Source organism: Bombyx mori, chromosome 13 (genome assembly GCF_030269925.1).
Source record: "Bombyx mori chromosome 13, ASM3026992v2".
In the NCBI taxonomy this organism is placed as follows: domain Eukaryota; kingdom Metazoa; phylum Arthropoda; class Insecta; order Lepidoptera; family Bombycidae; genus Bombyx; species Bombyx mori.
In genome coordinates this window covers 2,167,889-2,190,130 of record NC_085119.1, presented here as the reverse complement: position 1 = coordinate 2,190,130, position 22,242 = coordinate 2,167,889, and the positions used below count along the sequence as shown (strand labels likewise).

Below are 22,242 nucleotides of genomic sequence, written 5' to 3'. Positions count from 1 at the left end.
TTTACAAATTAATGGTCTAGACTAATATTATCATTCGAACGACTGAAATAAATTAAGGATTTTGAGAATAAAATAATATAGTACAGTAATCGTTTTTGAGAAATTTAAATACAGCCACATTTTAAGAAACGATTATTTATATTTTATCAGATATTTATATTTTACAAAGATGGCCAAATATTTATTATTTTTATAGAATGATCATTAAGGATTGTTTCATTATTAACAAGTTGTCCAAAGGACATTAAACAGTAAAACTTTTCCTGCGTCTTACTTTTTCTAATTTTCTCACTATGACACAAAAGTCCGACTTCGCAAATTGAGTTATTTTCATTTATTTTCTTATAACCTTGGCCCACAGTGTACGACCCCCGACGCCGGATAGGTGGGTGGTATAAAGATACCTAAACGACTGCGACGACCTTGACTGATAAAAGCAAGCGAGTTGTACTGAATTATCGAATTAATTGAAGAGTTAGTGTAGGCTTATAGTATTTATTTATGTTATCAGGCTTAGCGGATTTCGAATATCAAACAGAATCTTTGATTTGTAAGGCTTAGGGAACATAGCTCTCGGCTGGTCTTGCTTTAAGTTGTGTATTCACACACACACTCACCAAGTATTCAGTGAAAACTGGTTCTTTTAGGCCCTACAAACACCTGTCACCGTCCTCGTCAATCTCGTCCATTACAACCAAAAGTTCAACGAGCGAACAAACCCTTGTTAGGGCTAGTTTTAGCAATTCTCTCAGGTTTAGCCCGTGAGCTCACCTATCCGTCCGCATGATCTGGAATTACCAGCTTACCTTAGATTACCAGTAAATAATAATAATAATAATAATAATTTATTTATTAACCTTGAAAACATTTACACATAACAGTTTGCTAAAAACTCTCCACACTAAGCACTGCCTGTCTCGTGGAGAGTTTTTTACAGGAGTATCTTAAAACTAGTAATAACGGTGCTGAATATACGAGTAAATCAAAATAGGTAAGCCAATATTATACATATATATATACACACACATATATATATTTACATACATACACATACACACATACACATATATATATATAAAGAAAAGGAACAGGTGTAATGATTTTTACCATAGGTACGTGTTTAGGGTTAGGAAAAAAGGTGACAACTAAGATCCCTATACAATGGTGGGGCCTCATCTGAGTAGCCAATTTGACCACAAACAGAAAATCATATATTATTCTATCACAGAAAATATCTAAGAGAATGCCTGAAAGTTTTTTTTCAAAGAATGGGAATTGGAATGCTATGCAATCTATCTAAGTCAAAAACAACGAATCTCAATTTGTTTTTTGAGCAGTTATTTACTTAATCTTCTTTAAAAAAATCGCGAACGTATAACAATTTCATAATTGTTCGTTGATACAATTAATTAAATGTAATGAACGAAAAAATCTTACCATATCAAAAAGAATAAAGTCGTAGGCCAAGTGCAAGGCATCATTTTTGAGGAAATCAGGGTCTGGAGGTGCAAATCTCGGAAGGCGGGACATTCCAACGCTGGTGGTATTTCTGTGGACAAATAAATTATATAGAGGTGGAGGTAATCTAAGGAAGAATGCTTTAAAATAGTGATTATAGTGTCCTTGAAATCACCGAACACCTTTTGCAATAATACCAGACAAACTCAATACAATCATCAGGTCTAGTTAATCCATTTCTGTCATTCTTATCAACAGCAATTATGAAATAAAATGTCAAGGAAATAACTGAATTGAAGTGAAACAGACAATTACATACGATCGCAACACAAAGGTGGAATTGGCTCATAATTTAGTAATGAAAGGAATTGATTATTTGAAATCGATAACTGGGGCTCTTCTCGACCTACTGACCGAATGTATGGAGTCTTTATATATTCTGAGGGTTTCGCGAATATCGTTGACAATTTCGTGGTTTTACGTCGTCCTTTTAAGACCAGCTAATGAAGATTGGTTACTAACAATTCTATCTATATCACATGGATTGCACACATTTGTCAAAACTACCAATCTGTTTTGGGTTAATTAATAGAGCTAGCCTTTTTTTTTATTGCTTAGATTGGTGGACGAGCTCACAGCCCACATGGTGTTAAGCGGTTACTGGAGCCCATAGACATCCACAACGTAAATGCGCCACCCACCTTGAGATATAAGTTCTAAGGTCTCACGTATAGTTACAACGGCTGCCCCACCCTTCAAACCGAAACGCATTACTGCTTCACGGCAGAAATAGACAGGGTGGTGGTACCCACCCGCGCGGTCTCACAAGAGGTCCTACCACCAGTAAATCACCACCAGCCTTCTCTGTAATACCAGTTTTAATTGTACCAAGTTTTATCATAAACAAAATAAGCGACTAGAAAGGATACAGAGGACGAACATTTAAAGAAACATCCGCTGTTATTATAAAGACGCCAGAATATTCGAAAAATTTTACCAGAGATTTTTTTCCAAAAATGTGGGTGCTATTCACAAAGTTTGCCACGATTGTTAACAGATCCCAAGACGCAACTATGTATACAATAATTGGTATCACTGCTAACGGCTACACGTTGCCAATTTTAACTAAGGTTTGTATAACCGTCGATTTCAACTATGGGTATAACTAAATTAAACTATACAATCAAATATTATTATTTGTATAAAAAGCTTAATGGCTAAACTAGTGCTGAATAGTTACCAGAGTACAAAGATAACAGCAAACACTAAACGACATGATACAAGAGCCCAATGTTATGGTACTATGCCTGAGGAATTGTTTGAAATTATACCGTCATCTCGGTTTACCATTGCACCGCCCGACACCGGAGTAGAATTCATCTATACTACCTAAGACCACTGCGTTCATCCATATATCAGGTGGATCCTATGCTTCTCAAGGACTATACAAGTCTCTCTCTCTCTCATTCTCTATACAAGGACAATAAAAAAATTACATTTTAAGTGCATTGTAACAGTTACCTTAAAGCTGAAAACCCAGAACCTATGACTAGTTCGCGGTAAAAATGAATTAAATGCTAGTATTAACCAATCCATGATTGCAAATCACAAAAATCCTTGCAACAAAACGTCAACCTCACAATATTATCATTCTGAAATACCTTAACTACTACAAATTCTTTTTTTTTAATAAGGCATTCCTCAATAGCGGCGAAACCAATTTGGAAACACAGTTTTCAAAAATAATTACAGAGCATACACATAATGTCCTTTTCGTAAATAAATTTAGAAATAAAAATAAATAAAAAATGTTTCAGAGCAAATGGAAACGCAGGAATACGCTCGTGTTTAAATATAATTGGGCCCGATACATGCATGCTCAATTATACGGCTAGTGAGAGGACATCCGAGCATTCGTATCGTATTTTCGAGAGCTCAGCACTGAAGCGTTACATTACTATACTCAAATATACTTAAAAAACGTCACTGGATCGCGCCGTAGCATTTTTGAAGTAATCATTTGTTGTTCACAATTGGGTTGGAATGGCTACTTACAAAGTAGCCATTCCAAGACTTTGGGCTGATGTCACAAGCAGCTACGTTGCGATGTGAATAGTTTCTGGGACCGCGCAAAATAAACAGAGCCGTAAGACCACTCGTCTATCCTCGATTCGTTCTTTATTTAAATGAAAGATTTTTGTGAACGACAAGAGAAGAACTTGGAATTTTCTTCCGACGCAAAGAACTCTCAGTAAAGCCATAAGTCTGCTACCGACGTTTTTGCTTTCTTATTAAAACACGAACAAGACTTGTGAAACAAAGCTTGTGAAAAAAAATGTATTGTGTAAATTCTGCGATGATATTTAATTTAAGGTTTAAAAATTACGTGGTAATCACTTTTGTAATTTAATTTACTAGTGCATAAGTGAATGTTTTCCGTGAATTAGAGAGCAGTAAGAACATATTTAATAAAAATATATTTCCAAGCCAGAACAAAATACAAAAACAAGAAGAAGAAAAGATGGAAAAATATTATGTTTCGTATATTATAACATATCTATATTTCTATTCTTTCTTCTATTACCGCGAAGTATTGAAAAGTCCTTGTTTGAAGAGCAATACAGGCATTTAGAATAAAAATTGAGGTGTCACGATTTTATTAGCATGTTTAACGGCATTTACGTTGTTATCTATATGGGCATTGGTAAGTACTTCACACTATAATTTGCTTATTGGGACTTTTTTAACTTCTCGATCGCGTAAAAGTTAATTCGAATTTCGAGATTGTAAATTTTTTTACTTTAAACTTTACACTACAAAAACTATAAAGTTAAAAATAAAATAAAAATACTACGACTCATTGGTGTCTTAATAATTTAAGGAAGATAAAACCGTACATCTACAATAGCCAGATATAATATCAAATAAAGCAATCTTCTAAAGTACACTTTACAAAATCATGTTTTATTGTTATGAAAATGCATCAAATACGTTATTCAAAATGTCTATAAATATTGTAGTAATAATGAGGAAAACTTTTTAAGCAAAACGAGCTGACGACTCAAAATCGACAATGGGTAAGCGTCCGTTATCCCAAAGCCTTAACTTTGTCCGTTCTTTAAGAACGTAGTTAGATTTTTTAATATTAAAAAAATATATTTTAAATCTTACGCAGCATTTTGTAGGATTTGGATCACTCAAAATTCATTATAGCACATCAAAAATAACATCCTATACTAACAGTGAAAGCGGCTTGCCAAAATCAGCCGCAGTAAATTTTAAGTGCTCCATGTCTGTACTGAATAACCACTGAAGGGCTTGCATGATTAGAATATATAAAACGAAAGGGAGGGTACCTGATGTTCGTAAATGTAATGTTAACGATATTCGCGTGATGCCAACCAGAGGGAACAAATTAAATTTGAATAACTACTATCTATGTACCTACACGTCGAAGCACTGTCATTCCGTGCCTCGATCTCATACAAAATAAAAATTTCATGAAATTCGTTTCTGATTGATTTTATGCTCGAAATGCGACTATCTAATCCTTAATTCATGGAAGCTTAATATTAAGGCGTTCTGATTCAAATTCTGTTGTACTAATGAATTTTCTCTTATAGTGTAGTAGTATTTTTAGTAGTAGAATTTTTGTCAATGATCAATAGAGTCACGATTAACAATCCGATATTAATTATTCCTCATTAATTCTGTTAACTATTATTATGATTATTTTAATGTTGAATTTTAAATCGGCTTCAAATCAGGACACGTGTGTGGAAGTAGTTCCTGTTGGACAAATTCCGTAAACCATCAATTTTCCTTAAGGCCAGTGCACGCTTGATCTGGCTATCCTTCCCGGATGGAGTGGCCACCGCTAACTGGGTTCGTAATTGGACGATCCACCTGCGTCTTGTAATTCACCGGCATATTACGTAAGCGAATGTCGAAGGTCACTCGGAGAATTCAAAAGGAAATTCTTGTGGTATGTTGTATTTGTGTTGCGACGTAATAATATGACACCCTTTATTTTCGCCCTACCTATGCGGATAGCCTTGAGAGGCTATTTCAGCTTCTCCTTGACGTGTAGGTGAACTCACGGGGCTCTAACCAAAAGTGTTGCTAACACTGGCCCTAGCAAGAGTATTGCTTCACAGAATCTACCAACGGATCGAAAACGCGACCCACTGAGAAGGTCCGACGAGAAACTCAGTGGGCTATGCCTATGGCTTAAAAGACACCCAGAAAAGGAAGTAACATACCCGTTGGCAATATGACAGGCATTGCAGCATAGATGATAATAGATGTGTTGGTTTTCTTTATTATTATTTTTACTTTTTATTAGGTTAACACAATTGTATAAAATCTACACACAGTAACATTCTAGTTTAGTAGAAAAAACGTGTTTGATATTAAATTCACCATTCTGGGTATGAACACAACTAGCATAAGATCGGTTGTGTTAAAAATCATCAGATACTGAATTTTAATTATTAAATAGTAAAATCACAAACAACTAAGAAAACCAAAACATAAAGTGCAAAAATAATTTAACAAATTAATAAAATAAAAAAATAAAATTAAATCCATATAGTATATATACATAGTTATAAAACTCGACAGCTTAGTGATAATCACAGATCTTAAATTTCTTATTAAGTGAGGCAAGTATACTATTAGTCAGTCATTATTGATGAGAAATCTGTCTATTTGTACCGTGAATCAGTAATGCATTTCGGTTTGAAGGGCGGGGCAGCGGGACATCCTCATCTTATTGAACAAATACTTTGAAATAAGAGGTAAATATCTCAATTGATCTGGATTCATGTCCAATCAATGTTTCAAACCGTACTAAATGATTTTACAGCAGCGACTCTCTGTTTACCTCAGTCTATAACCATTTTTATTTTATTTTTATTGCTTGGATGGGTAGACGAACTCACAGCCCCCTGGTGGGGTTCCCAAGTGGTTACTGGAGCCCATAGACATCTACAACGTAAATGCGCCACCCACCTTGAGATATAACTGTAAGGTCTCAGTATAGTTCCTATTTAATTCAGTCATAATTCATAATTCAATCTATAACTATAGTATCTGGTTATATTATGTACCAATATATTCGTAATCTACATAAAAAATAATATTATAATTTTATTTTCAAATTTGAATTGGTTCTTTATAATGAAAAGTCTAATGTCAATGATATTCAAAATTGATCTGTGGCTTTTTTATTTGATTAATTATTTACAAATAAGTTACGAAAAATTTAGGTTTTTTTATTATTTAAAGCTATCTCGTTTCGTGATATTAATTGATTGATGATGTGATATTTTATTAACGTTTTTTAAGAAGATATTATAATAAAATTGTTGTTTGTCTAAAACTCCCTAGCGAAGCTAATTTAAAGAATTTCAAAAGCAAGCGTTTTAGGTTTTACGTTTCAATACTGATATTATTATATTGAAATCATTTTAATTTACGTGCTTATCGAACCCAACATACATTGTTACGTGGAAGTCCCCGCCTAAGACATGAGGTCAAAGCTTGATTACATTCGAGTATAGATTATCTTTTATGCCATAACAATACACTTAATGGATTACTTTGCAGAAAAATAATGAAAGTGCCAACTACATTTACTGCGGGTATAGATTATGGACACCGGTTTTATTATCAGCTAGAAGTCTAGTTCTTCTAGTTGAAATTACGTTATAGCTCAAACCAATAAATCTAAACGTATGGTCTTCTAAAATCTTTAGATTTCAAATTTCGATCTCAATTAACAATATCATAAACAAAAAGTAGTTTTTCTATACAGAAGTAGTTGTGATCGTCTAACCCCGTGTAGACATGTATACCGTTTGAAAACTGGTGAGGCGACGTGGCCTAAAAAGCAGGAAGACGCGGAGAAGCATAGTGTATTGAGTGATCAAAACTTCAAGCTAGACACGACCTTCAACAATGAAGAGACCGACTAAGAGAAGAAGAACAAACCATTAAAGTCTATTTCGATAAGAGCCCCTAACGGTTTGTAAAGCTCACAGCTGGCATGAACATGGTAATTACCATTGATCATCAAAAACGCTTACGGATAGGCATATTTTCAATGAGTTCCTATAAAATATGACAAACAAGTACCACATATTATTACCTCCGTTTTCATTATTCCCAAGCAAGTTCTACTGGCGTAAGTGATCAAAGGACTCAGAGTGATAAATAAAGCTAATTTATTGACACCCATAAAATCTACACTAACTACAAATCTGCATCTAGCTACTGCTACTAAGAGTATTGATTGATAAGAATTGCTGTCAATACTGCTTATTTTTTTCTTGGTTATTTTCCACGGCTTATGTAAGAACGCATAACCCTAACACATCTCCAGATGGTATTAAGGATGACAGAAAATTAGCACTGCTCGACACATCAAAGAGGTACAATATCCACTGGAAGAAAATGCAGTAGTAATATTATTAGGAAGTTAATATTACCAATTGAAAATCGGTCTTGAACGTTATTTAAATCTAAATAGCTTGTGCAAGAAATGGATACAAAACTGTAATCTTTATTTATAAAATTTTTAAAACCTAATGAACGTGCTTCGAAATTCATTTGTTGATTAAAAATAATTATTTGAATTTTGTTTTTTTGTCGCAAACAGAATAAAACCGTTTTTATAATTGAATCTATCATTGTATTTTAGAAAATTTATAAATGAATATGACTATTCGATTATATATTTCTTTGTCCTCTATCCCTTCGTAAACATTTAAGATGTAAAAATTGGTACAACTGCTTTTGGTAATTCAGGTTTTTTTATTATTGCCTAGATGGGTAGACGAGCTCATGGCCATGGTGTTAAGTGGTTACTGGAGCCCGAAGACATATACAACGTAAATGCGCCACCACCTTGAGATATAAGTCCTAAGGTCTCAGTATAGCTACAACGGCTGCCCCACCCTTCAACCCAAAACGCATTACTGCTTCACGGCAGAAACAAGCAGGGTGATGGTACCTACCCGCGCGGACTCACAAGAGGTCCTACCACCAGTAAAAAGGTTTCTGTAGTAATTCCATTAATGAGCAAGAAGTGACGCGCGATCGGTTTCAGGAAAACTGTGTTGTTTATACATATAATTAGCATAGCCACAGCAAACTGTGAAGATGCTTCAATCTTATAAATATCATTGACCGTCCGTTTAGTTAAATGTTTAGTTAATGGCTTCGACCACGTCATTCGGTATCTAGTCGGAGTCAGTGTATTTTTTTTATTTCTTAGATAGGTAGACGGCCCACCTGGTGTTAAGTGATTACCAACAACGTAATTGCTGACATCCACTTTGAGAGATGAGTTCTAAGTCTCAGTTTTACAGTACAGCAGCTGCCCCACCTTTCGAACTGAAACGCATTGCTGCTTTACGGCAGAAATAGGTCTTGTCACCAGTATTCGGGAACTGGAAAGATATCTATAGTATTTTCTACTCGTTTGATTCTTGGCACCCATAATACTGCAGAAAATCTCAGCTTAAAGTCTTTTCACAGGGAACATTTAAATATATTTTTTTATTGCTTAGATGGGTGGACGAGCTCACAGCCCACTTGCTGTTAAGTGGTTACTGGAGCCTATAGACATCTACGATGTAAATGCGTCACCCACCTTGAGAACTAAGTTCTAAGGTCTCAAGTATAGTTACAGCGGCTGCCCCACTCTTCAAACCAAAACGCATTACTGCTTCGCGGCAGAAATAGGCAGAATTATATAATACATAATTAGTTCTTCAACAAACTCAAAAAAAAAAAAAAACTATTTTTCAATTTTACATTTTGCATTCAGGAAATTAACAATACCCATTGAACTCACCAACAATAGCATACCATTCTTAAACACAACACCCCGCACTACGCTTGGCTTAAGCTGATAGTAAACAGTCACTATTAACTTTTATCATTAATATAAATATATAAGGCACGATCGAATCGGCCAACGCGGTAGTTTTAACTGAAAACGCTTTGCAAGTCGCTCATCGCGTGTTTCAACGCCCACCGCTAGCTAAGGGCAGATGCTACAAACAAACAAAAAAAAAACATTACTGAACATAATAAAAAAATGTTAATAAAAAATAATAATATGGCTATTTATTTCGCAGATATCCAAATATATCATCAATAACATTAAATCGAAAAGGACCAAAAGAAATATGATTCTAACACATAATGAGTGAAGCATTACAAAAGATTTACATGGTGAACTCGCAAAAAAAAACGTCAAAAGATTTCAATTATTATTAAAAATACCGTATAAATATCAATTTGTACTAGTGTTTCAATAATACCTTTGTTGTTATTCAAGTTGCCATGGTAACCGCGTGTGGACTCTGTCGTTTTTCTTTTTGTTTTCAGATTAATTCTGTTTCTTTCAAAGATTTGTTTGTACAGTTCAGATTAATCTGACGAGAGTTATTGTGTTAATTGGCCAGTGCTTTGTTAAGGAATATAAACGTTAATCTGAGTGAAGTATTTTATGAATAAAAATCTAAAATGTGAACTGGCTAATATTAAAAAGCAACTTTAGCTCATATTAAGATGTGTGAAGCCATTTTTATTTACATGTATTATTTGTTGCAAATATGAAGATGACGGCTTTATCAAATGCTGTTTAATTCAATAATATTTTTACCACTTTGGACTGAACTTTTCACCAATGTGTTTACTGATTACTACTTCAAGTACTCTTTCAAACTAGGCTTAAAAAAGTATATCTCAGTTGATAACGACGTGGATGTGGCCATTTATCTCTTCCTTAATAAAAATATTGCAACTTTTCTATACAAAAAAAATAATAAAAAAATATATATAGAAAAATTGTTGACAGCCTCTGTTGGTAACGAACGTCAGTGGGTAATATGACATTCGACTGCGGCACTCGCGACATCGCCTAATCGGTTACGTTACGGACTCTGATCGGAAACGTAAGTCTTAGAATTTCATTACTAAGTAAATACGGAAAGTACTTACTCTTTCACATAAAAACACAAACATCTTCACGTAAATTATAAACGCATTTTTTATTGCTTAGATGGGTGGACGAGCCCATGGTCCACCTGGTGTGAAGCGGCTACCAAAGCCTATAGACATCTACAACATAAATGCCGCCACCCACCTTGAGACATGAGTTCTAAGGTCTGTCTTCAAACCGAAACGTATAACTGCTTCTCGGCAGAAATAAGTGAGGTGGTGGTACCTATCCATGCGGACTCACAAGACGTCCTACCACCAGTATTTGAAATTTAAATGCTGAGTTGCTAAAATAGGCCTTCCTGTGTACGATCGAGATATAAACTAGATATCTCAAGGTGGGTCATAGCATTCAGCTAATTATGTCAATGGTAATCACTTAGCACCAGATGATTCGGGAGCTAGCTACTCCATCGAGGGCAATAAAAACATCCTTACACATCCGATTCCCATCAATGACCGTAGTCAGTCAATTTACTGAACACAGAAACACATTTATTCAATGATCAATATTACATTTCATGCGTATTGTAATGCTTTAAGTTTATATTATGTATATAGTTGCGTCTAAAAACTGGCACTGAATCTTAGTCGTTTGGGGGTTAACAACAAGGGGAAGACTTTCCAACGCGCGGGTGATATTGCTCGGCAGACCGACGGTCAGAATGCTGTTGTTCGGAACTTGTATGTAACTAGTCTGGCCATAAATACTTTTACAAAAAAACTTTTCTTTTTTTCAACTTTTTAATTATTTTGAATTGGGAACACGTATATTATTTTAAAAACTTCTTTCGATTTTGTGCTATTTCACATATTTTTTGTGCTCATTATCAAATTACAATATGAAATGGGACGTTTAAGAAAATAGGATTACAATGATCGCCTTGCACAAAGTGGGTATGGAGTCGTCGGTCATATTCCAGACACAAAGCTTGGTATCAGCCGTATGTTCGTATATCGTACTATCGACAAATACAACACTTCGTCTGTCGAAGACCAAAACAGATCGAGGCGGCCGCGTGCTGTTAGAACTACAAAGGCTGTTAATGCTGTTAAAGCCAGAATTCGTCGAAACCCCATTAGGAAGCAAAAAATCTTATCGCGCGAAATGAAGATTCTCGCCCGGACCCTGTCGCGTATTATAAGACAAGACCTGACTGACAAGCTCGGTGCTTATCGTCGATATACAGGACATGCCCTCAATCAATCTTTACAATTAAAGAGAGTGGATCGATCAAAACGTCTTTTGTTGCGATACGCAGGTGAAAGGCACAAAATATATACTCTTTACTGATGAAGAATTTTTCACTATTAAAGAACACCACCATAAGTAAAAATATGATAAAATGTACGTCACAGTTCTAAAGAAGGTACTCGAGTGGTCGGAAAGGTACAACGTGGTCATCATCCTGCATCAGTGATGGTTTGGTGGGGCGTGTCTTATCAAGGAGTCACAAAACTACATTTTTGTGAAAAAGGAGTTAAAACTTCAGCCAAAGTGTATCAAGATACAGTCTTGGATCATGTTGTGAAACCTCTCAGCAATACACCTTTTAAATGTATACTGTGGACTTTCTAGCAGGACTCTACACCTGGTCGCAAGGCACGAACCACCCGAGCCTGGCTTGAAACCAACGATCCGAAATTTATAAGAGCTGAAGACTGGCCCTCGTCTAGCCCTGACTTCAAACCTTTAGACTTCAAATTATGATCAGTTTTAAGGGACACGGCCTACCCTAAGCGATACGGTGACATTGAGTCTCTTAAAAAATATTTGGAGCAACCAGCGGCGAAATTTCCCTTGATAACAGTGCATAAGTCCATAGATTCGTGGCCAAATAGATTAAAGATCTCTATAAAAGCCAAAGGTGGCCATTTCGAATAAAACATTTTTTTCTTGCTGAGAGTTTAATAAATATGTGGGTATGAATTTTAATAATATTACATTACTGCATTTAAAAAAAAAGATTTGTGGTGTCATGGGACACCGGATAGGAACGAAGTTCCATATACAAAAAAAAAAAAAAAGAATTTCGAGAAAAAATTCGCGCGGTGAAATATCGTTGTGCGGAAAACAAGGCCTTTTTCTTACGGTTTTTACTATCACATTTTTTTCAGTTCGGTCGCGCAGCATAATCCCTATTTCCTCCAAGCCTGCCGTAAGGAACTTCGTTCCAAAAAGTACTTTCATTTGTCTAGTAACAGAATTTATGACTGAACTAGGTATGCAAGCTTATCTTGCAAAGATCCGAAGTGCGGTTCAGTGCATCATCTTGTGTCGTATAATGTTTCAATTTCCCATTCCGAAAAAATCGAAGTCAGTCGTTTGTAGTGTTTAAAACAATGAAAATATTTTCAATCACGTAGATACGGGCTTTCCAATAGGAAATTAAGCGCCATCTAATCACACGACGTACGAAATCTAGTACGATAAGATAAAATTAAGTTGTAAAAGAAAATATTAAAGTAGAATATGAATCAAATAAAACAATTCCATTCAACTATATGTGTGTATTTAAGAAAGTATTTTAATAACATGCTAAAATCTTTTCGATCGCTATTCCTTCACCGTGGAAGTCATTCGTGAACATTTATTATGTACATGTTATAATAAAAAAACACGTATGGCACTCGGGGACTGCCACGGTAAAGCTATTGCATAGCATCTTTTATCAACTTATGCAATTATAATTAGACAATAATAATTTAATATTAAAACAATAATAAAATAAGACCACGCTATATTTAAAAAGATTAACAAAAGCAAAACATTAACTGTCCCCTTCACAGTCATAAGCTAGACCGCGCGAGAGAGAGATGGGCAGACTTCACAAACACTAGCAAGCGCAACGTCTGAATGTGTTATGGTAGGCGGAGTGGGGGTGTTAGGTTTTATTTTTGTTACGGAATTTCTTGATTCGGTCGCCGCGCTCAAAGCGCAAAAGCTATGCAATAGCTTAAAAAAACTTGCCTGCAGATTCGCACACCGGCACCGTCGCTTCGCTCGATACGAATGAACCAACCGTCTTGTCCTTTAGGCCACGATGACTTCAAAATTACAATTTCTCATTCGATTTTTTTGAAATAGAATGTTCACTGTTACCTTTAAATTTTTTAACCATTTAAAACACCAGACGGACACAATGTTATTAAATTCTTATTTTATTTAAATTTTAACAACAAATGTTGACAATCCCTAAGATGAAATAGGACTACAATGCAAAGTTTTTAGTGAGATATGCAAATGAGTAATTGAATTTTAAAACGCTTACCTTCAATCGTAGTAGTTTATAATAACTGTCTATCATTTTAGTGTTTTATAAAAAAATTAACTGTAAATCTCGTTATGAACAGGCTTTGCCGTTCAGCTTGAGACGAAACTTTATTGCATAAAGCTCATAATACTAGTTGTAAGAATTTAATTCCACTAATCCTGTAGAATATCGATATTTTTTAAATAAATTAAATCAGTTTAATAAATATCAGTATTGGAAACGTTAATGATACTGTTTTACAAGTTTTAAAGTAGAATAATAGAGTTGACGTACTGTATCATCACTGTATTAGTTAGTGCCGTGAACGCGACCTTGGTGTGTTAATCGATCGGTAGCAGCTAGCCGTCGCAACAGACTATCATTACATTTACGACTGTCCACCACGAAATGCCAAAAGAACCCCAAAGACATCCACAAAAAGGACAGACACTCTTCATTCAACATTTACAATGTTTCCTCGAGATCGCTTAGTGAATTTCTTCGTTGTTTTTCCTCCTCATTTTCATTCAATTTCATTTGTAAATTAAATGACTGTTGTGTCCTTGAATAGTCGGTGCCACCTCTTCGAAAACATAATCCATTCTATAGCATAGGATATTAACTACTGGAGTGACCTACAAAGAGATTCGAGAAATTTTGGCAAAATGAGCAGCAGTTTTATTTGTGTATTATTTAAACCAGAATGCTGAAATTTCCATCTGCCTTCACTGCTTACTATACATCCCATATCATAAACATGATATAGGCCTGAAACATGAGCCGGTACCACCATTCCACTTATTTCTGTAGCAAAGTCATCAGAACCCATTTGAACAGTGGTACAACTTTTGTGCTTTTAGTTGTTTTACTTTTACTTTTAGTTGAGAATTTGATCCCATTTGTTGGGGTTTTCATGTCTCATGTTCTGACACTCTGTTCGCTACCTTATCGGCCATTAGCTCGAGCCATAAATATTGGTATTAGGTATTGGTTTTAGGGAATCGATTTTGGTATTAGGTAATTGGTATTAGCATTGTGATATATCTATGAATGCTGTGTTTGTCACACCGACACCGTTTATTTTTAATTCAGTAATTCTTTATTGAAGTTTAAGTTCATAGGACAGACTAATTCGCAGTTCTCTTACTACTATAGTCATTATATGTATAGCGCTAAAACCAACGTGACGAGAACACAATGAAATCAATAAGCACATGTAATGAAATTGTCATAATTACCATTTCGAAAACGCAGTGTACTGTTGCTTCGTACTTATGCTGGCACATAAGACGTCGCAGAAAAATCACAGCCAAGATACCGTCACCCCTGAGAATTGACCTCAAAGTGTCCAAATATAACGACTCTGACAGCCTGCTACTTGAAAATTCTTTTTGTAAGTTAATAACTTTGTTTTATAGTACTTCCATCACCCAGTAAAGCATTCACGTAATACTTGTAACTTGTAACTTTGTACTTTAGAGATGAGGAATTTTAGTATAAAAGTCGAGAATATTCTTTGTTATGCAATAAGCGCGACGAGAGAAAGAATACTTTTGAAAATCGGCATGCATTTAAAAAATATGTTGATGCATTGTTAATATCGAAACTGAGATACACACGTATTCACATACGCTAGTGACTCTTTGTAAGCATTGGCTCAACGTTTACAAGAACGGTTTGTAGTGTAAAGTAGGAAGTTTCAATTGACACCGTCCATCTAATGACATCTTATTGGACGTGTGACCAACTGATCTTGGAAACTTCTCGAATACTAGATTTTCGCAGAAACATCGAGTTGGAACCGCCTGTGTAGGTTGCTCTGAAATATCGGAAACTGTGTACGCGAAACTCGACCCCGAAAGAAAATTTGTGTCTTCTTCTTCTTCATAAAGAAGACTCACTTCCTCACTGCTGAGGATAGCAAAACCACATGTAATTTTACTCCATAGTGATCGGTCATGGGTGGCATGGACTGAGTGGTATCAGGTACCACCGCTTTCTTCATTGGATCTAACCATCTGGCTGGTTTTCTGCCCACGGCTTGCTTGCGTTCTATGCAACCCAAAACTGCAAGATTTTCAAATTCATAATTCACTTGCGAAGTCGAAGAAAATTATTTGTACCAGTTGATTTTTTTAAGAACAGCTATTTGCGCTTGGTTCAACTGATTTTCTAACTCATTTTCATTTCTACCAACGCTATTGATTGCAGTTTGTAATTTCGTCACGTAGAACTAAGCAATCTCGAAGGCTCTGTTTTATTCTATTTGAGTGCTCATTACAAGCGTTAAAGGTGTTTAATTTTCAAACTAAGAATTATTGAAAAGCAGATCTACATAATCAGCTAAGAGAGTTTTTGTAGAAATTATCAAACGTGCTCCACGAAAAAAAAAGTAGTTCTTTTCCAAATTTGGTGTACCTCCGTCGGCCGTTAACGATATACGAATAGAATATATTTTTTATTTTGTGTTTTCTTCATTTTACTTGATCCAACGTATGTTACATAATGATACGTAATTATGCCAACTGGTAAAGTGGATGTGTTTACGCCAACGTCATGATATATTAGGTAAATTTCGTATGACTGGGTTTTTTGTCAAGACGAAAGGATGGCTTGAAGGCTTTCTGATTTTGCTGGGATAGGCGATCGAGCGCTGGCTCAGCCCGAAGCGCCAGGATTTACTAACAGCCGCCCTAGTGCCTCCAAAGGAGACCTAAAGGTCAAAGGACCGCTGCTTCGCGAATGCATCTACTACCAGATTGGACCAGGTATCTCCGGTATCCAATGATAGATACCCATCGATCAACGGCAGTATTATATTTCTAATTATGAGTTCAAATTATGGTTCCTATGGTTCTGCTTTTTTCTGCCGTGAAGAAGTCGCGTGTTCCAAATTGAAGGATGGGGCAGCCATTATAAAATTGACACTTTGACCCAATTCCTCTGGTTCACAGAATAAATCTAGCACTCTGAAGCACCAGATAAGCACACGATGTCTACAATAAAGATTAAATACTTACTTATAGTATAGGTAAATTTGATTTTGGAAGTACAGTCTTGTCAGAAGATCGAGTGTTAGATCCCAGTTGGTTACTCGATATTATCCGATGTTTCTTTTGGCTTGCCACTTTATATGATTGAAATGGAACGAAATAAAGGAGAAAATATATACTATATATATATAATAGCTCCTTGAAAGAATAATTAACAGCGCGTCAATAATCGATTTCAATCTTCGCCAGTCGTTGATCTGAATTAAAAATTAAATTATATTAAAACGACATTTACGATTTTATCTCGTATTTTTATTGTGATATTATTCTAATTGTTTCTAATACGTGGAGTAGTGGTTTTTGTGGTCACGAACGACTGAGATGATGTTCGTGAAATAGGCACAAAAGTAAACCCAATAAATTAAGACAGTATATTTTTTAGTTTGGTTTTAATTGAATCGATTTCTAGTATAAATAAAAAGGTATAGTTGGAAAAAACGTCCTTAACTGCAATTTAATCTAGATTTGAAATCACGACGAACGGCTTGCCTTTTTCAAATTTTCAACTCTAATTTTCTTGTCTCCGAAAAAGGCTTACATTCAAAATCGATTATTTTTGTCGGTGATATAGGGTCAGGAAAGGATAAAAGGTCATTCAATTTTCTAATATTGTTTTATGCATGCTGCGTAAACTTTGTAATGAGATATTTCACTAAAAAAAATCAGATATTTTATAATTTTTAAATGTATGTGAAAAAATTTTTGGATCTTTACTTACTAGCACTTAGGATACATCGTTAATTTTAATGGCATATCAGATTTACTAGTGCTCATTAAAATTTTCGAGCATCAATAATTCTTGGCTGCTATTTCTCCCTTTCGTTATTTCAGTCACAATGATCGAACAGAAATTGTGAATCCCAAAGCAGAATGAACTACGATTTTTATTCGTTGCCCGCAGACCTAGTTTATAAAGTCTAGAAGATAAGAATTACGGAGAAACACGATTTGATATCCTTGACTTCTCTAATAAATTTGAATTGCTGATTTCAAGTCTACAAACTCCCTAGGCAATATTTGCTTAGCATTTATCACTGCTCTAATCAAGAACCTTGGGATTTCTAAAACAATTGAATATACTTTTTATTGCAAAATTTGTTTGTTGTTTGTTGCATTTTAATCGAGATTATAGAGGAATAATGCTGTTATGAATCGGCCGCAAAATTAAGCATGTTAAAATGGTAGCAGGTTAAGATTTAGATGAAATAAAACTAAGTCTTACGATGGTTCAAGGGTGTACTTCGGGTAGCAATTGAAAAAGACAAGTTTTTTTATTTCTTTTTTATTGCTTAGGTGGGTGTATGAGCTCACAGCCCACCTGATGTTAAGCGGTTACTGGGGCTCATAGACGCCTACAACGTAACATTTCTAAAATGTTTATGCCCCCAATTCATAATTATAAACATTTAAAAATTGATTTGTTTACTTAAAAAACATAAATGATAGGTTTTAGGAAGAAATTACTATGAAATTGTTATCAATACACAGTATTTCAAAACATATAATAAAAAACTGAAATTCAAATTGAAAATAATTTTAATACAGATTTTCTATATTAATTTAGTGGGACTGCCCCCCTTAATTATCAAATTGCCCCCTTGTGGGGCGTGGGCTCCACGTTGGGAAACACCGGTTTAGATGTCACCGTAGCCACTTTAGACTATCCGTCACCGAAGTAGAACCCATCCGTATTATCTAGTATCACTAGGCTCATCCACTCACTTGCTTCGAGGCAAACCTAGACATTGTTAGACCAACGAACATGGGTTCACAAAAAACGTAATCACTAAATTCATTTAAATTGTCAATTTTAGTGCATGACTGTCTGTTATCCCCTAAAATAACACTACTGCAATGTCTAAGTGATTCCTCGATGAATTCGCAGCAGCGTTTCTTGAGCTTCACACTATCATACTGCTAAAATCTAAAACACGACTAAAAATATAGTACGTTCTATTTACCATTTATACTTATCTATATATTAATACGTGAAGAAAAAAATTTGTATCCCTTTTTACGAAAATTGCGCGGACGGAGGAGTATGAAATTTTCCACAATTATAGAGAAGAAGTGCACAATGATAATTTTTTTTAAATAATGCATAAATGATACATTAAATCAATAAAGAAAACATTACACACACTACATACCATGTATTTGACGCACACACGCATGTGTCTGTGGTCAAATTGAGAATAGATGAAATATTGTTTGTCTTTATTAATATTTTTTATAGTGTAGCCTTGGCGAAATTTGTGATTATAGAACTATAAAATACAATCCTAATAGTGTACAAACTTACAATTCCAATTATAGTCGAATTTCGTCTACTGCGGGACCTCTAGTACTTATTAAATACTTAATAATATAATAAAGATAAGTTTTGTAAGAATTTAAAACTGGTTTTATTTTCTAAGCACTTAATATGATTTAATTATAATCTAATTTAAAAGAATGCGAAGCAGAAAGTATGTAAATATAAAAAAATACAAAGATCGCTTTGGAGTGTAATGAATAGAAAAAAAAGTAACATAACATTCCCATTTTCGATAAATTCTTTGTTAACATTTTCAAATACAGCTTTCAGCACACGCGCTCTAACGATATATATTGGGAGCCTCGTAAATAAAATCACAAGTTTAAGACCAAAATTTATCGTTTATTGTCGGATCAGGTTTTCTGTTTCAATTGTGTTCGCAGCTTGGATTGTGCTCACGAACAAAATAGCGAGACTCATACAAATGAGATCGGTATCGATTTCATAAAAATATAATATATTAAAAGGATTGTGTTTTTATGAATCCACGGTAAAAGTGAAACTTTTTTTCACATTATAGACATTTAACTCTGACAAACAGCATTTACATTAAACACTGACAAAAACAAACAAAATAGAACACTGGCACAAATGAGTAATAGTCTATACACCACACGGTCAGCTGATGCGAACTATAGGCGCCGCCATATTGGCCTTGGCTGCTCTAGCGAGCGCCTTTCACTTTATCCCTACTCCACGGCCGAACGTCACGCGACATGCAACACACAGACGAAAAAGTTTGAGACGATGTAATAAAAATTTCACGCAAAGCAATGTCTTAAGGTCCAATAACTGAATATAATATATGATCTTGTCGCTAAGAGCGATCTCTTCCAGCCATCAGGTGGACAAGAATCGCTAGAAAAGAAATTACACGTGATATACCTATTGATTAAAATATATACACACACAAATACATACACATACACCATAATATCTACTGGTGGTAGAACCTCTTGTGAGTCCGCACGGGTAGGTACCACCGCCCCGCCTATTTCTGCCGTGAAGCAGTAATGCGTTTCGGTTTGAAGGGTGGGGCAGCCGTTGTAACTATACTGAGACCTTAGAACTTATATCTCAAGGTGGGTGGCGCATTTACGTTGTAGATGTCTATGGGCTCCAGAACCACTTAATATCAGGTGGGCTGTGAGCTCGTCCACCCATCTAAGCAATAAAAAAAAAATATATATATGTATATATCTATAAATATATAAATATAAACAATGTAATGATAGTTTTGCTTCTTAGATATTTGAAAATATGTATATATATATATATGAATTACAAAACATAATTATTATTGTTAAAAGGTTCTATTTTCAATCTCTTTATTTCGAATATTTATCCCGAACCACTGTCTGACTGACTCGTCAACGCAATGCCTAAGCCACTAGGGTAATAAACTGGCAGCTGACGCCTTTAATGTTGGAAACATCCACTAAGGAAGGATAGCCCTGAGGCGGTAAATGAAGCGATTAACGGTTATCTAGAACTCTGTCGTTTTCAAAGTAAGAAGCGCGAAATTTACAAGCAAGGACATGATTTAAAAAAAAAATCTCAAGAAGAAAAAATACGGGCTCAAAGCTTATGAGGGAAATATTATGTCACCTTTGAAGCATTCTTACTTCAAAGGTAACCTATGAAACTCAATGTCATAGCCCTTATTTATGAAGCAGAGAAAAAAATAGCTCAATATACTTGTACACCCAGATGAGTAAATGTTATTCTAAAATATTATATATTAAGTAGATAAGAGTGTTTTTTTTGTATTGTCCTTGTAGGCTGACGAGCGTACAACCCGTCTGATGATAAGTGGTTACCGTCGCCCATGGACGTCATCAATGCCAGAGGCACAGCCAGGCCGTTGCCTGCCGTAAGAATAACAGAATATTTTCCTCAATGCGTTCCCAAAACATTCGTCAGATTGTGATGAACCTTTGTATGTATAATTGTGACGGTTTCTGTCTGTCAATTCTGTTAAAATATGAGATCCAACGTAGTAGTTACAATAAAACCAATTGTTTATTCGTACAATTAGCGACAGTCGCTGCGGAGCGTGGCTGATTTTGATTAATAGTGTAGATAAAATCAAACCAAGCTTAATCATAGCGTCATCACCTTCACCGAGCACACCCCTCCCTCGTGACCACAACAATTATATAGTTAGAGCTGTTAAACGCGCTTGTTCGGTCGCCATATCCTCGTTGAGCGGCGCTAGTGTAATTGTCAGTTATTGTGTGCCCTGGATGTAAGCGGCATAGAATATAAAAGAAGTAGATGGGTAATAATTTTAAAACAGCCCACTGAGTTTCTCGCCGGATCTTATCAGTGGGTCGCGTTTCCGATCCGGTGGTAGATTCTGCGAAGCACTGCTCTTGCTAGGGCTAGTGTTAGCAAACGTCAGGTTAGAGCCCCGTGAGCTCAAAAACTCGCCCGGTGAATCAAATATGACTCCCGAGGTTTTTGCATCGGCATAATTCTATAATTGAGTTAAAATCTTGTAAATTTATTATTAGCACTTCCTGTAATAATTCTGGTAGACTACAACAAAAGCTTGCTAAGAACAGTTTCAAAAGATGGCTGTTTGTCTATTTAGTAATTGATTCGTCACTAGTATTAAAGAGAATTATAAAGTTCTTAAGATAACCGGTCACCGTCCTCGCCGAAACCGTCGCTTACGACGAAGGGCTCGACGAGTAAATTAACCCATAGACACAGTCCACTGAGTTTCTCGCCAAATCTTCTCAACGGGTCGCGTTTCCGATCCGGTGGTAGATTCTGCGAAGCATTGTTCTTGCTAGGGCCAGTGTTAGCAACACTACCGGTTTGAGCCCCGTGAGCTTACCTACACGTTAGGGTGAAGTTGAAATAGCCTTTCAAGGCTAACAGCTTAGGTAGGAAAAAACAAAACTTAAGATAAGTCTGATAAGATCATAGCGAATGTCTTCGTCTCATTCCAGACATCGTTAGAGTCCAATTTTGAAAAGAAGAACACAAATGAAATATTCCCCAGCAATTTCCAACGACGTTCATTCTTTGTATTCTTTAGAAAATTATTTTTAGCACACATAAGCTTAAAGACTTCTCGTTGTTATGCGGTTGCTGGAAATCAAATTTACTTTTACCACACTTACTTTAGTATATA

General features: G+C 35.4%; 1 protein-coding gene across 2 annotated transcripts in view; it reads right to left on the bottom strand.

Annotated features, from left to right (window-relative positions):
* Positions 1–9,459, bottom strand: part of LOC101746110 (glycine receptor subunit alpha-4) — a 64,475-nt gene extending 55,016 nt beyond the window's left edge. For both annotated transcript variants that reach the window (XM_021349214.3, XM_021349215.3), the window contains exons 1-2: positions 9,320–9,459; positions 1,438–1,549 (exon numbers count right to left, since the gene is read on the bottom strand). In XM_021349214.3, the coding sequence (XP_021204889.1) occupies positions 1,438–1,481 (44 nt within the window). In that variant the 5' untranslated portion in view covers positions 1,482–1,549; positions 9,320–9,459. The remainder of the gene's footprint in view (positions 1–1,437; positions 1,550–9,319) is intronic.
* Positions 9,460–22,242: the final 12,783 nt, after the last annotated feature.